At 46.8% G+C, this 12,369-nt stretch overlaps 1 protein-coding gene across 2 annotated transcripts in view; it reads right to left on the reverse strand.

The window, feature by feature from the left end:
* Positions 1-1,172: 1,172 nt before the first annotated feature.
* The window catches only part of SLC43A2 (solute carrier family 43 member 2), a 31,634-nt gene continuing 20,437 nt past the window's right edge, over positions 1,173-12,369 (reverse strand). For both annotated transcript variants that reach the window (XM_063402582.1, XM_063402583.1), the window contains 5 exons: positions 10,400-10,538; positions 9,857-9,989; positions 8,929-9,002; positions 7,134-7,257; positions 1,173-6,303 (listed from right to left, as the gene is read on the reverse strand). In XM_063402582.1, coding sequence (XP_063258652.1) covers positions 6,142-6,303; positions 7,134-7,257; positions 8,929-9,002; positions 9,857-9,989; positions 10,400-10,538 — 632 coding nt within the window. In that variant the 3' untranslated portion in view covers positions 1,173-6,141. The remainder of the gene's footprint in view (positions 6,304-7,133; positions 7,258-8,928; positions 9,003-9,856; positions 9,990-10,399; positions 10,539-12,369) is intronic.

Raw genomic sequence — 12,369 nt, forward strand, 5'->3', positions numbered from 1 at the left:
GCAGTGCCGCAGTCTTCACAGCAGTGCCGCTGGCGGGGTCTCCCGGCGAGCCTTCAGGTTGCTCTGAATCAACTAATTTTCAACTATAGCTGCTTCTTTAGGCCTTCTCAAGAGGTGTAAACTGCATGATTATTACTTGTTTCAGCTTGAGACTGGGGCTCCCAAGAAGTCTGCCTGCAGTGCTCCCAGTCTGCCTCCTGCCCACCAGCAGGTTCTCCTTAAATCACAGAATGGTTTGGCTTGGGAGAATCCCTAAAAACCTTCTTGTCCCACCCCCTGCCATGGGCAGGGACACCTTCCACTATTCCAGGTTGCTCCAAGCCCTGTCCAACCTGCCCTTGGACACTTCCAGGGATGGGGCAGCCGCAGCTTCTCTGGGCAACCTCTGCCAGGGCCTCCCCACCCTCACAATAAAGAATTTCTTCCCAGTATCTAACTTAAATTTCCCTTCTTTCAGTCTGAACCCATCATTCCTTCACCTGTCACTACAGTGCCTGATGAAGAGTCTCTTTCTGGCTCCTCAGCATCTCCTTCAGGTACTGGTAGCTGCTGTGTGGGCTCTACTTCTCCAGGCTGAATGGAGAAGTTCAAATTTCTCAGCCTTTCTCAACAGGGGACATGCTCCAGTATTTTTGTCAACTTCGTGGCCCCCCTCTTTTGGGAGGGTGGGGAAGGGGAATGACGAGCGACCAGGGTATTAACGCAAATAGCCAGGGGATAAGTCAGTGCTACAGTCACAGAGGGTGAGTGGCTTCAGGTCATGGGCTTCACCTTGTCACTAGGTCATGATTTATGGCATTTTCAATGATTGTCATTATTGGATTGGAAAAGTAAACCACCACCGATTTAGCATCACCAAGCTAAGGCATGGATAATGGAGATGTGTAGCTTTGCTGTTGACACCTGTGTTCTCTTCTAAGGCCACACGGTTCATTTTTCTTTATTTGACAGCAGTTCATACCGTATAACTGAGCTCAATCTCATTCTCAACCTGTCACCTACAGGGTTTGGGGTTTTTTCTCAGAGATTACACTCAATTGGAGAAGAAAAAATTAATTGGCAGTGGCTATTAGCTCTTAACCTAGAGAAGAAAGAGTCAAGGAAATATTCAACCTGGGTCCTGCCCTTTGGCAGATGCCACCCTATTAAGCATTCATGGTTCTATAATCTCGTTAGGAAGCAACAAATGCTTTTATTATGTTCCCCCTCAGAAGGAAAACTAATGACTAACTTATTATCACTTTATTTTGAGATAGTACTGCAAGAGTGCACATCACCTTACAAACACAGATAAGATGACACAGGCCTGCCCCGAGTTTACAATTCCACTTCGGCAAACGCTACAAAAACTTCTGTAGACAGGAAAAGGTAGACAGGAGAGGTAATGCTGGCAGAGTTGGAGAGTGGGTTTTTTGAAAGAGGGGATTGTCTCCAGAATAAAAAGTGGGTGACAGAGGGTCAGGCACGAGGAAGTGACAAACAGCAGCAGGATGACAACGTGGAGCACAGGACACCTGGTAAAAACAGATTGCACAGAGACAGGCTGGCAGCACATGGAGGAAAACAGGGACCTGTGGGCTTTATAATTAACATGTAACACTGCAGCTACGTAACACATCATTGTTTCAGCTATTCCAGAGAAGATAGCATTGTGAATTATAAATCAGAAGCGGCCTCTCTTTTTTTAATTTAAAAAACCCCAAACCAGTCTGTTCCCATCAGGAATTCTACTGTAATACTATTTTCCATTATGAGCACTTTGGATTTCTAGACTGGGGTGTAGGGAACACCAAAAAGCTCTGCAGAAGCAGAAAAAAAAATCAAAGGGGAAAAAAAAAGAGTAGCAAATATATGCAGTTTAAAGATTTCATTCCTTTTACCCTACAGTATCTGCTTTAAATTTTGTAGCATATTTTCCAAATTCATCAGCCTGTCAAGAGGGAAATCTACTTGAAATCATTTTAGTGATTTACGGACTTAGTTAAAATCTCATTATCCTGCATTTTTCCTCTGCAGGCAGAGCATGAAGAGGCCAGGCTGTGCTGTGGGAGTCAAACATTTCAGTTGCTGTAGCATCATTGCAGTTAAGTTGGTGTCTCAGCAAGATTTGCCCCCTTTTTTCCCAGACACCAGTGTCCAGTTTCATCTCAAGGATCCAGATCTAGCTTTACTCAGTGACTGTCACAGTGTAAGTGTCCTATTAAGCACAGATTTTCCCTGCTCCTTCTGACATCGTGTCACTGCTTTAGTGCTATAAAGGCTGTGTCAACAGGGCTTAGGTTCTGACAGATTAGTGAGAGCAAAAAGCTGTCACCCTCCCTTCCCCGCTCTGTGAATTCCATTTTTTTTAATACAAATGCAGATTAAATGCATGTGAGAGGCTGTAGAGCAGTGCCTCCAGAAGGTGCAATCCCTTTACACAGCAACACCTTTGACTCTGAGGCACTCCCAGATCAGGTTTCTGCTTCTGTACATTCACTTGGGGTTGCTTCCATGAAGTTCTTTCCCATGGCCACTCTCCTTGCATTTCCCATATGGATCAGGGTAAGGAGGTAAAAAGGACATTAAAAATACCCCCCAAATCCTACAAATTTAGGGATGATGAGAGCAGTTAAACACATTGACCTATATTTGAGTTAAACAGATAAATGCATTATTGATGCAGACTGCTGTGACTCTCTAGTCTTTGGTAGCCCATTTATTTTTCCCACAAGGTGGCTCATGCACACAGGGAGTGCACCAGGAATTCTCTTGGTCCTGACACACTCAGCTGGGAAGCAGCAATGCCGTTTTCCACTCCAAATGTACATAACCCACAATTCTTTTTCCCTAAGCATCAAAGGATGAGGCAAACTGCCCCTGATCAACCACCCCAGCTGTGTTTCTGCACATGTTTAGAAGAACCTGAAGGCAGAATATTGCCCTGCACTGACCCCACTGCTGCAGGAGGTGCAGCTCTGAAGCAGCTATGCCACAATCAGGACAGTGTTTGCACAGCTTGCATGCAGATTCAGGTTTTTAATAGATTAATTTGAGACTGCTCTTGAAATTAGTTTGGTTCACACCTGTCAAAATAAATTTCAGCCCGTTAGATCAGACCAGTGTTTCACTTCAGCCCAGTGTGTTTTCTCCAGCTTTGACCAATTCTTACAAGACAGAACATGCAGACAAGTATCTTTCCTTGGCATAACTTTCTTATTTACAGCAACTTTAAATCTCCCTGAGTTAGTGGATGCATCAGACCATTGTTTAACCAGCCTCTTTTTAAAAAAACACAAAATGATACTTCTGTTCTCCGCTACATTCTGCAGCAAAGAATTCCACAGTTTGACTTTGCACAGCCCCAGAACATGATCCCGTTTGTCTGTTCAACCCTGAACAGCTAAAACCTCCCTCAGCACCCACCAGGACATGAGCTCTGCTCCTCACAGCTGCCCAGCAGCTTCTGACCACCATGGCACATCAGCAGAGACATTAAGCACACACATTCACCAGGTTATCAGATGAAACTGCATTTGAAAATATCCCTAATAAAGGGCAGGATCTGGGAACTGCAGTAGGGAGGTAGATGGCAGAAATGAAAGTGTGTTCTTTGAAGTACGTGCAGCTAAATTAAAAGGCAGCAGCATCTCCACTAAGACTTCATTAAAATATGCCACTCTCTCTGTTCCACTATTTTGCTGAGACACTTGTAACAGGCATTTAAGTGACATAAGAGTGGAAGAAATCACATTCAATTGTGAAACTGAGGTGGAAGTAATGCTGGGCTAGCACACAAAACACCCTCCAACTCTGCTTTGGGACACTGAGATTATGGATGGAGTAATTAATCTGATAATTAATCTGTCATTGTCATGTCACAAGTATCTCTGAGCAGGACTTCTCAAAATATTTAGAAGTATTGTAATATAAAATGCAGAAACCTGCAGAAAGCCCTCTGGCAGTCCAGGCAAGCTGTACCACTGCTGGTGTGTCTCTGGACATGAGACAAGACAGGTGACCAGGAAAACTAATCAAAACTCCGCCTTAATTATTGCTCAAAAAAAAATATGGGAAGGTCACTAAATAATCACCAAAAGACAAAAAATTCCAGAAGAGCACAGTATCGACAGCAGGCACTAAGGCTGCCTTGAAACAAACACATTTAATAAAGGCAACACCTTAAAAAAAAATCACAAATGTGTAAAATCTCAAGTGGGGCGAGTCCTTCTGACACGAGTGCTGGAGACCACAAGGTACCACGGAGTGAGCAGCGGCAGCGACTGGAGGTGGCGCTGCCGGCCCGCGCAGCGCTGGCACCGCCACCAGCCGGGACCAGCCGGGGACCGCGGGGCTCCCGGCCGCGCTGCCGCGGCTCGGAGCCCTTCAGGAAAGCCGGAGCCCTGCCCGGGCTGAGGGTCTGTCCCCTTCAAACCCCCAGCGAAGGGGTTAACGCCCCGCTTCCAGGTCATTTCTCACCTGGAAGGTCTTCTCGACCTTCTCTTAGGAAGGTCGCAGTGCGGTGCTGTTTCTTGTACTTTTCCAACCAGACATGGAGAGGTTGAATGTCTGAGCCCCTGCCAGGCTTTGCAGTAAAACATCACCACCGGGTCTTCATAATTGTTTTATTTCTGCCCCAACCTTCCCGCAGCCACCAGCTCAGCCCAGTGCAGCAGGGGCCGGGCACCCACCGGGGATGCTCATCCTCATCCCTGCACAGTCCTGCTCCCAGCAGCTCCACTCAGTGAGTGCCTAACACAGGGCCTGAGCTACCGACCTCAACAAGGTTAAGGGCAGAAAAGTCTGCTTTAGACAAGGAAAACCTCTATAAAAATAAGCAGGTTAAAAATTCCCTTTGTATTCCCTCCCTGGTGTGCACAGGCCTGGGGCACCTTTACCCACACGTATTGCTCTGACAGCTTCACCGTACAATCAGTCACCAGGTGCTCTGTCCAGACAGAGCATCAGCATTGTGGAAGGCTCTAGAACAGCCAAACTGGCAGCATTTTGGTCAGTCACAGTACCCTGGTGTTCAGCAGCTTGGTGACCACTATCATACCACGCTAAATAAGCTATGGCTAGAGGAAAAATGACATCACCACATCACCCCGCCAATATGTCCACAGGATCCAGTTACCAGACACAAAGGAGTGTTCTGCACTCTTGGTTCTTTTCACCAGCAGGTCAGCCCACGGCACGTGAACACCAAGGTATCTGAAGCCCCAGAACTCAGCTTCAAGAAGCTTCTCCACTTTACTGAATACACATTGCTGCTCCCCTCCCAGGACCATGTCAGGGGGGAAGAAGAGGCAAAAGGCAACAAGTCTCAAAGCACTTCATCGGTAAACAAGATCCAATTCTTATCTCAGAGGCTCCAGGACTGCAGACAGTTTAAAACACGTACAGGTGAGTTTGTGAACCGGGAAGAAGAGGAATTCCGGGTCTCCCAAGGCTTGGTCTAGGACCAGCAGTCCACTGTAGGCTCTTCATTTCAGTGTGGAAGGCAGATCCATTGCTCACAGTCTGTGTCATTTGCAGTAATAAAAGGTTTGGGAGCTGTCAGTGCTAGCAGCCAACATTTAGCAACACACTGAAGCTGTGCTCATACACATAGGAATAAAAACCCCTTCCCTGCCTCAGAAACAGGGATATGTCTGGAGAGACAGTAAAACCACTGGGTCCAGCTACACATCAAGCAGAAAGACCATTATGAAGCCTTGGGGAGGGAGGAGAGTGCAGCTTGCATCCGAGACTGTCAGCCAAGTTTGGGGGAAGAGGGGGAGAAAACAGACTGCAGTGTGCTACATCAGCAAACTCAAATTATGGTCTGTCTTCCCTCTTCCCCCATCCCTCTATTCCTTCTCTCCCCAGTTTCTTATGCAAACTCTCTGCTGCTGGAGAGTGTGATCAGGGATAATTTAAGACACAATATCTGTGTGGCCTTTATAAAAAGGAAAAGTGTCCCGTGTTTTGGAGTAAGGAGTGGGAAGTCTCCTCCTGCCATATATCTGAGGAAATCTCAGTCCTGATGTCCAGCCCTCACTCCAGTGATGAGCTAAGACTGGCAGAGCCAGGGGAGAAAAGTCCTGGCTTACAACCACAGGTAGAACCCACAGATGTGGTAGGAACTTGTACAGGGGAGGTTGTACGTGAAGCACCAGTTTAAACAAAGGCTTCCTCAGTGGGAGTGCCATTGATTTTGAAGAAAAGTTTGGCATCTTCCATCTTCTGCTTTTTTTCTCTCTCTAGCCTGCGCCTGTAGCAGACCAGGTAGATTGGGAGGCAGAAACCCAGGAGGCTCATGCCAAGCAAGCCAACATTCACCTGCAGGAGGAAAGCAAACCAAAATTAGGCTGTTTGGGAGACAACAACAACCCAGTCACGCATGCAGCAGTGTCGGAGCCCAGCCCACATCACCCAGCTGTGGGCAAAGCAGGAGACGCCCTGCTCCGTGTGCTGGCAACATCCTGCACTGTTTTTGTATTTACACTCCCGTGCCCAGAGCACCTTGTGTGTACAAGCTAAATGCTGCAAGAGTTTGTCACTCTGGATTATGGCTGTGGGTGTCTTGTTCCACAAAACAGGCAGGGCTGTTTGAGCTGCAGGTGTTTCACTCCAAGTTTGCTGACTGAAGAGCAACAGGCATGGGCACATGTAGCCTAGAGACCAGAATTCTCCCCAAGACCACCCATGTCATGATTTTATTGGGCTGCCCAGACTCTCAGCAAGACACCACATTAGCCCTGCCCTCAAAGCCATTTGGCTTTTTGGACATTAGCATCAGCAATCCAAACTTTATTGGTAACTGGAGCTCATAGCTCTCAAGTGCCAGAGTGTTTATCCTGAATTTTGAGGTCTGCTCAGCCATTTTAACCTGACAGATTCTGACTCACCACATGAACTGTTAGTGGAAAGCATTCCCTTCCTCCCTTTCCATACACCATAAGGGTCACTGGCTTTCCTGCCCAGGGAGTCATTACTCACACAGGGAAAGGTCTCCTGGACAGCACCAAGGTAACAGCAGACTGAGGGACATGTAAAATTACAGCTGTTTTTAACCTTGGTCCTTGCACAGGAGTCTTTTTTTTCCCAAGAAATGAGCCAAAAATCATCTTAACCCCCAAGCTTTCACATCAAAATTGAGAAGAACTTGCCCAGAGGGGGTCTCCTTTCAAAGGTCCCGTCAGGGCCATGAAGAGAGGCTGCTGCAGAAGGGCAAAGAGGGCACTGATCAACGACTGCAGCCCTGTCAAGCTGCCAAACTGAGTCGAGGGGTATCTGTCAACAAAGAAAGCAACAGCATTATTATGTGTCACCTTGACTGTTCACATCACCCAGGCCAGATCACATTCCCAGCCTGTAACAACAGAGACCAATGCGAGAGCAGTCCCAAGACAGGTCTAGTGTGCAGAACTCCCTCCTGCACTGTGTAACTGCCCCTTTTTATAGGGTATTTACATAAACCCTGTGGTGTGCACGGTGCTCTCGAGAGCAGAATGGAACTGGTGCCAAGGCTGGAGCCACCTTCTTCAGATTATTCTCATCCTGAGCTCTTAAACTTCAGTAATATCAGGGCCAGCATTTGTTTTGTTTTGCAGCTCTACTGTGGGCAGGTGGAAGTGCTTATACAGCTCCTGTTCCTATTGCACAGGGAGCAGAGTGTTGATATTTACAAGTTAAAAGCAGGGCCTCTTTATCCACATGACAACACTTTGGCTGAGCAATCATTTTCATCTGGTCATAACAATTTGCTCCCTTTGGAAGTGAGTGAAACCTGCACAACAGGTTAGTGTTTTCCTTTTTAGAGGACAAGTCTGATCCTATGTCAAACTAAACAACACTGTTGATTGGCAAATGCTGGTATCAGATAATATTAATGGAAAAATAAATTTCAGGAATCATCTAACATCTTTCAAGAACTGAGCAGTATTTAAAAAGGGTCAGGTTAAACTAAACTTGGAAAGAAAGAAGTAAATCAAAACCCTCAAATATTCAAAAAAGTCATATTCTAAGCAAAAATACCTCAACTCCAGGAAGTTCCAGAGTTGCAATGGTCAAATAGGATTAGTTTACAAGTAAGGTGATACCTACTGCAACATACATTTATTTACCTTGCCCAAGACAAAAATATTTTGGTTCTGGCTGCCAGGGAACCAAAAGTTTATACATTTCTGAAGCAGAGTCTTAGATGTGTTTTCTAGTCTGGATTCCCCAGACATGGGGATCTAAACCTTTGACAGAAAGAGTCTGTGGAGTCTCCATCCATGGAGATATTCAAAACACAGCCAGTTGCACTCCTGGACAACCTGCACCAGCTGACCTTGGTCTTGAGAGGTCCCTTCCCACCTCACCAAACCTCCAGCTCCCTCAAAGAGAACAGCTCCTCTTTGTTCTTCTGTCCAATTTCTCAGCACTGTGAGGGACAGATCTGTTTTCAAGGCCAAAAACATTGCTTAATGAGGAAGAGAGTTATTTAGATTCAGCTATTGATAACCTGCTAAGTTGGAAACAGGATGGGTAATCTGTCCTGGGAAAGGGAGGAGGCATCACTAATGGTATCTTGAGCAATGTTTTACCAATGTCAACTTCTGAGGACAGCAGCAGCGATGTTTTCAGCCACGTTAATGTTTTACCTGGGCACATGCACATATCTGCTCATTACAAGACAAAAAAAGCCTTGAGTTTTTACTATATAACCTGAGTGTCAACAGTTTAATCTCACGTGAGGCCCACACATAGCTGTGCCTGGCTCTGTTGCTAAACAAGGAAAGCACCGGGATTTCAGTCCAGCTATTGTCATGTCTAGAGGTGACTGGGGAAACAAGTTGCATCATTTTTCCCCTCTGACCATGAAGTCTTCATTCCTGATCTCTCTTCTCTCCTGGACAGCCAGTCATCCCAAACCAGTTTATCTGGCCAGCCACATTTTATAGGGAACCAGAGACTTACACAGCTGCATAGAGGCCTCCCACAGCTGAGTGGATGAATCCTCTCACAATTGTGTGCAAAATGAAGGACAGAATCTGGAAAAAGAAGTAGAAAAATGTCACACCCTAGACACGCACTTAGGTGTGCCAGACCCCAACACCAGCCATTCCTAAAAGTTGTTCTTTTTAGGGAAGATTGGAAAAAACCAGACCCCAAAACCTGAAATATCAGCACGAGGGAAGAAACCTGTGCTGTCTGCAGGCACTGCTTCTCCTCACTTTGCACACACACAAGACCTCTCTCATTTGTAGGTGGCACTGCTGCAAGGACGTGTCCCCAGCAACCCACGGCCACCAATTTAGTTAATTTTCCACAAGTTATTGCGGACAACACGCCAGTGTGAGCAAACTGCAGCTGTTTGCCTACATCATCAAGGCGTGTTTAAGTATAGCATAAAATCACTAAACTCCTCTGCCAAAAATAGGTGGTGCCACAGAATAAATATTTTAACAGGTTTATAATCCCACAGGTACCATTGGGCACAGCATTTGACGCAGGAATAACCTGCTGTACACATCCCTGTGTTATGCTTCTTGCAGCAAGTTTTTTCCAACGTTCAGCAGCTTAAAAATCAAGCCCAGTTTAAATGTACAGGCACTGCTGAGAGGATCTTGGTGGGCAAGAATTTGTTGTCACACAGGCCAGCTGCAGAAACTTTTAAGTGCAAACAAATTCTGAACTGACTGGCATTTTAACTATTGAGGTTTTAACCTGTTCAGGTTTTCCCAAGACTGCACAGTGTTACTTGTTTCAGCTCTAAAAGTGGGGCTTCCAAAGCAGGATGGGAGCTTGCCAGCAGTGCCAGTCCCAGCCCTCCTGCCACCACCAGCGGGTTCTGCTGGCACTGTCCTGTCATTCTGCCAGCCCCCCACACATGTCACCTGCTCACCTGCAAGGGTAGATTAGGAATGAGACAGGTGATTCCAAATCCAACCAGCAGGAAGTTGGTGAATACAAAGGCATTGGTGGCGTTGGTGATTTTCTGGATCTGACGGTCACGCTTTTTCTTTTTCTTGTCACCTCTGGAAGGACAGCAAAACCTGTGTTACAAACACTTCCAGCAGCTGCTGGAACTCACAGCAAGACTCTCCACACATCACATCAACTCTATCTACACCAGTTTGGCTACAGATCTGCCTGTGGAGTGCTGGGATCTCCACCAGTGGAAGCTGAGGAACATCTGGGTAATTATTTCAGTGCTCTTCCTCTTAGGAGGGAAGTCTGAGCCTCTCCTGCTACAACTTAAATTTGCTCTTCTTGACTGAACTTAGTGGACATGGAAGGTATTCTGCTCCTTTCCTCTGCAATTATCAAGTCCTCCTTCAGGCTTTCTTTTCTATACTGAAGAGCCAGTATTCTTTTGAGTCCTTCATGGCACAACACAAGGCAGAGCAGGGGGGCCTGCCGTGGCTGCGTGTTCTGTATTACGCACTGCTCAGCGCCGCTCTCCTCATTCTCCTCCGAGCCATCATCACACTCCTTCATCCTCCAGTCCATGATGCACCCGATCACAGGCGCTGTCAGCAGGCACAGCAGCTGCAGGACCCCAAAAATGGAAGTGTAGAGAGCCACTGCAAGGAAAAAATATAATTAAAAATAGTTTTCAGTCCAAGCGAAAAGAAAAAAATATGATAAAAACCTTCCCATTGATCATCTCTCCTGTTAAAAGCCCAGCCATTCATCAACCTTCCAGGCACCAGAATGGACATACTGGGCACACTTCCTCCAGCTATTCTGATCCTGCACTGGAATTCTCTGGGCAGCAGCAGGTAGGGCTCCAAAAACGGGGACATGGCACCCACTTAGTGCCAGTGAGGTTTATTCTGGGCAGCACTGGCAGGAAAAGCTTTTCTGAGCTTTGTGTGCTGCACAGCCAGACCTGCTTTAGTCATCTCCTCCCCTGCCTTGCTGGGAGCTGCAGCTACAGCTTCTCCAGCTGGGATGCTCCAGTGAGGACAATCAGGCTGGGGAGGTGAGGACTAACCCAGTTTGTGCTGAACGAACAAGTTTGGAACAAAGAGGACAGGAGATCAACATCAAAAATATCACAGCATTTGTTAAAAACTCAAAGTGATGAAAATTTCGTGCTAACGATGAGAGAAGTGTCTCCATGGCTCGCTAAGGGAAAGCTGATGCCAGCAGACTCAGAAGAAATTGTCTCCTGCTGTTAGTGAGCAGTTCCCCCACCCTGCAAGGCTTTTTTCCACTTCCTCTGGGCAGCCCATGTGATGACTGAGGCACCACGCAGCAGGGCTGGTGAGTCACGGTGTGCCACAGCTCCGAAATAAGGATGTAGTTCTGAAACTGCCCATCTCAGCACAGAGCACAAGTTACAGCCCTGTAAGCAAAACAGCTCCAATTTTAAATTGGTCCCTCCCGTTTTTAAGTCTCACCAAAGCAGCACAGCCAGGATTTCCACCAAAATCCACTTGGTAATGGAAAGGAAGTTTCCAACAAGCCTTTCTCTCCTAGACAGTTGCAGCAAACCCCAGCAGGGCTGCTCTGCTGTGCCCAAGCATGGCACCTGGTGATCTTTTCCTGGCTCCAGCTGCTGGCAAAGGAGCTGAGAGGAACTTCCAGCCTCCAAACTCACATTCATGGCCTCGTTCCTCCCACAAAGGCAAGCCCCGAGGTGACCCCACATCCCCTCTCATTATAGCAACTGCAGCAGCCAAGAGAAACAGGTGGCATCACTCTCTATGAACACTGCAGGAGCTGATTTACTGTGGGCTGGTTATTTTTTAATAGAGGGTAAGAAGCAAGCCACGCTGTCATGTTTTGCCTCTTTATGCTATCCTGAACACTTAATCTTAGGCTCTAAACAGCAAGGGCAGAGGCCAGCTTGAATCAGGGAGTGAAATTTATGGGGTCAGCAAGAGAAGGGGAGGAAAGGCAGTAGCTGCTACAAAACAGGGCCCCCTCAGCTTCATCTGTCATCTTAAAAATCATTCTTTCCCAAGGAGAAAAAGCAAAAACACCTAGCAAAGGAAGCACACATGGGCACAAGCCTTTACATTCCCTGTTCTAGATGCTTTTCCCTCAAAACTACCCTGAGCACAAACCTCACACAACTGAGTTTTCCAGCCCTGATTCTCCCCAAGGTGTCTCAGTATCACATTTGAGAGCAAGGTGACAATTTATGAAAGACACAGACAAATTTCAGGTTCTAGGCATAGCAGGTCTACTCTCCCCTGCCTTCCTACAACACAGTTACACAGCCATTTACAGAATGAACCCCTAAGCTTCTTGCACATATTTTGGGGGGGTTGCAGCAGGTGAGTTGCCATAAGCTCACTGCTCTCTCCACCTCTTGGTTTCCTGACAGGTCTAAGCCACCATAACCTGCACAGAAAGAACTTCCAAGGACGTTGTGCCTCACTGCAATTAAAGACTTCACTACTT

The sequence above is a fragment of the Prinia subflava genome, chromosome 8, assembly GCF_021018805.1.
Source record: "Prinia subflava isolate CZ2003 ecotype Zambia chromosome 8, Cam_Psub_1.2, whole genome shotgun sequence".
In the NCBI taxonomy this organism is placed as follows: Eukaryota; Metazoa; Chordata; class Aves; order Passeriformes; family Cisticolidae; genus Prinia; species Prinia subflava.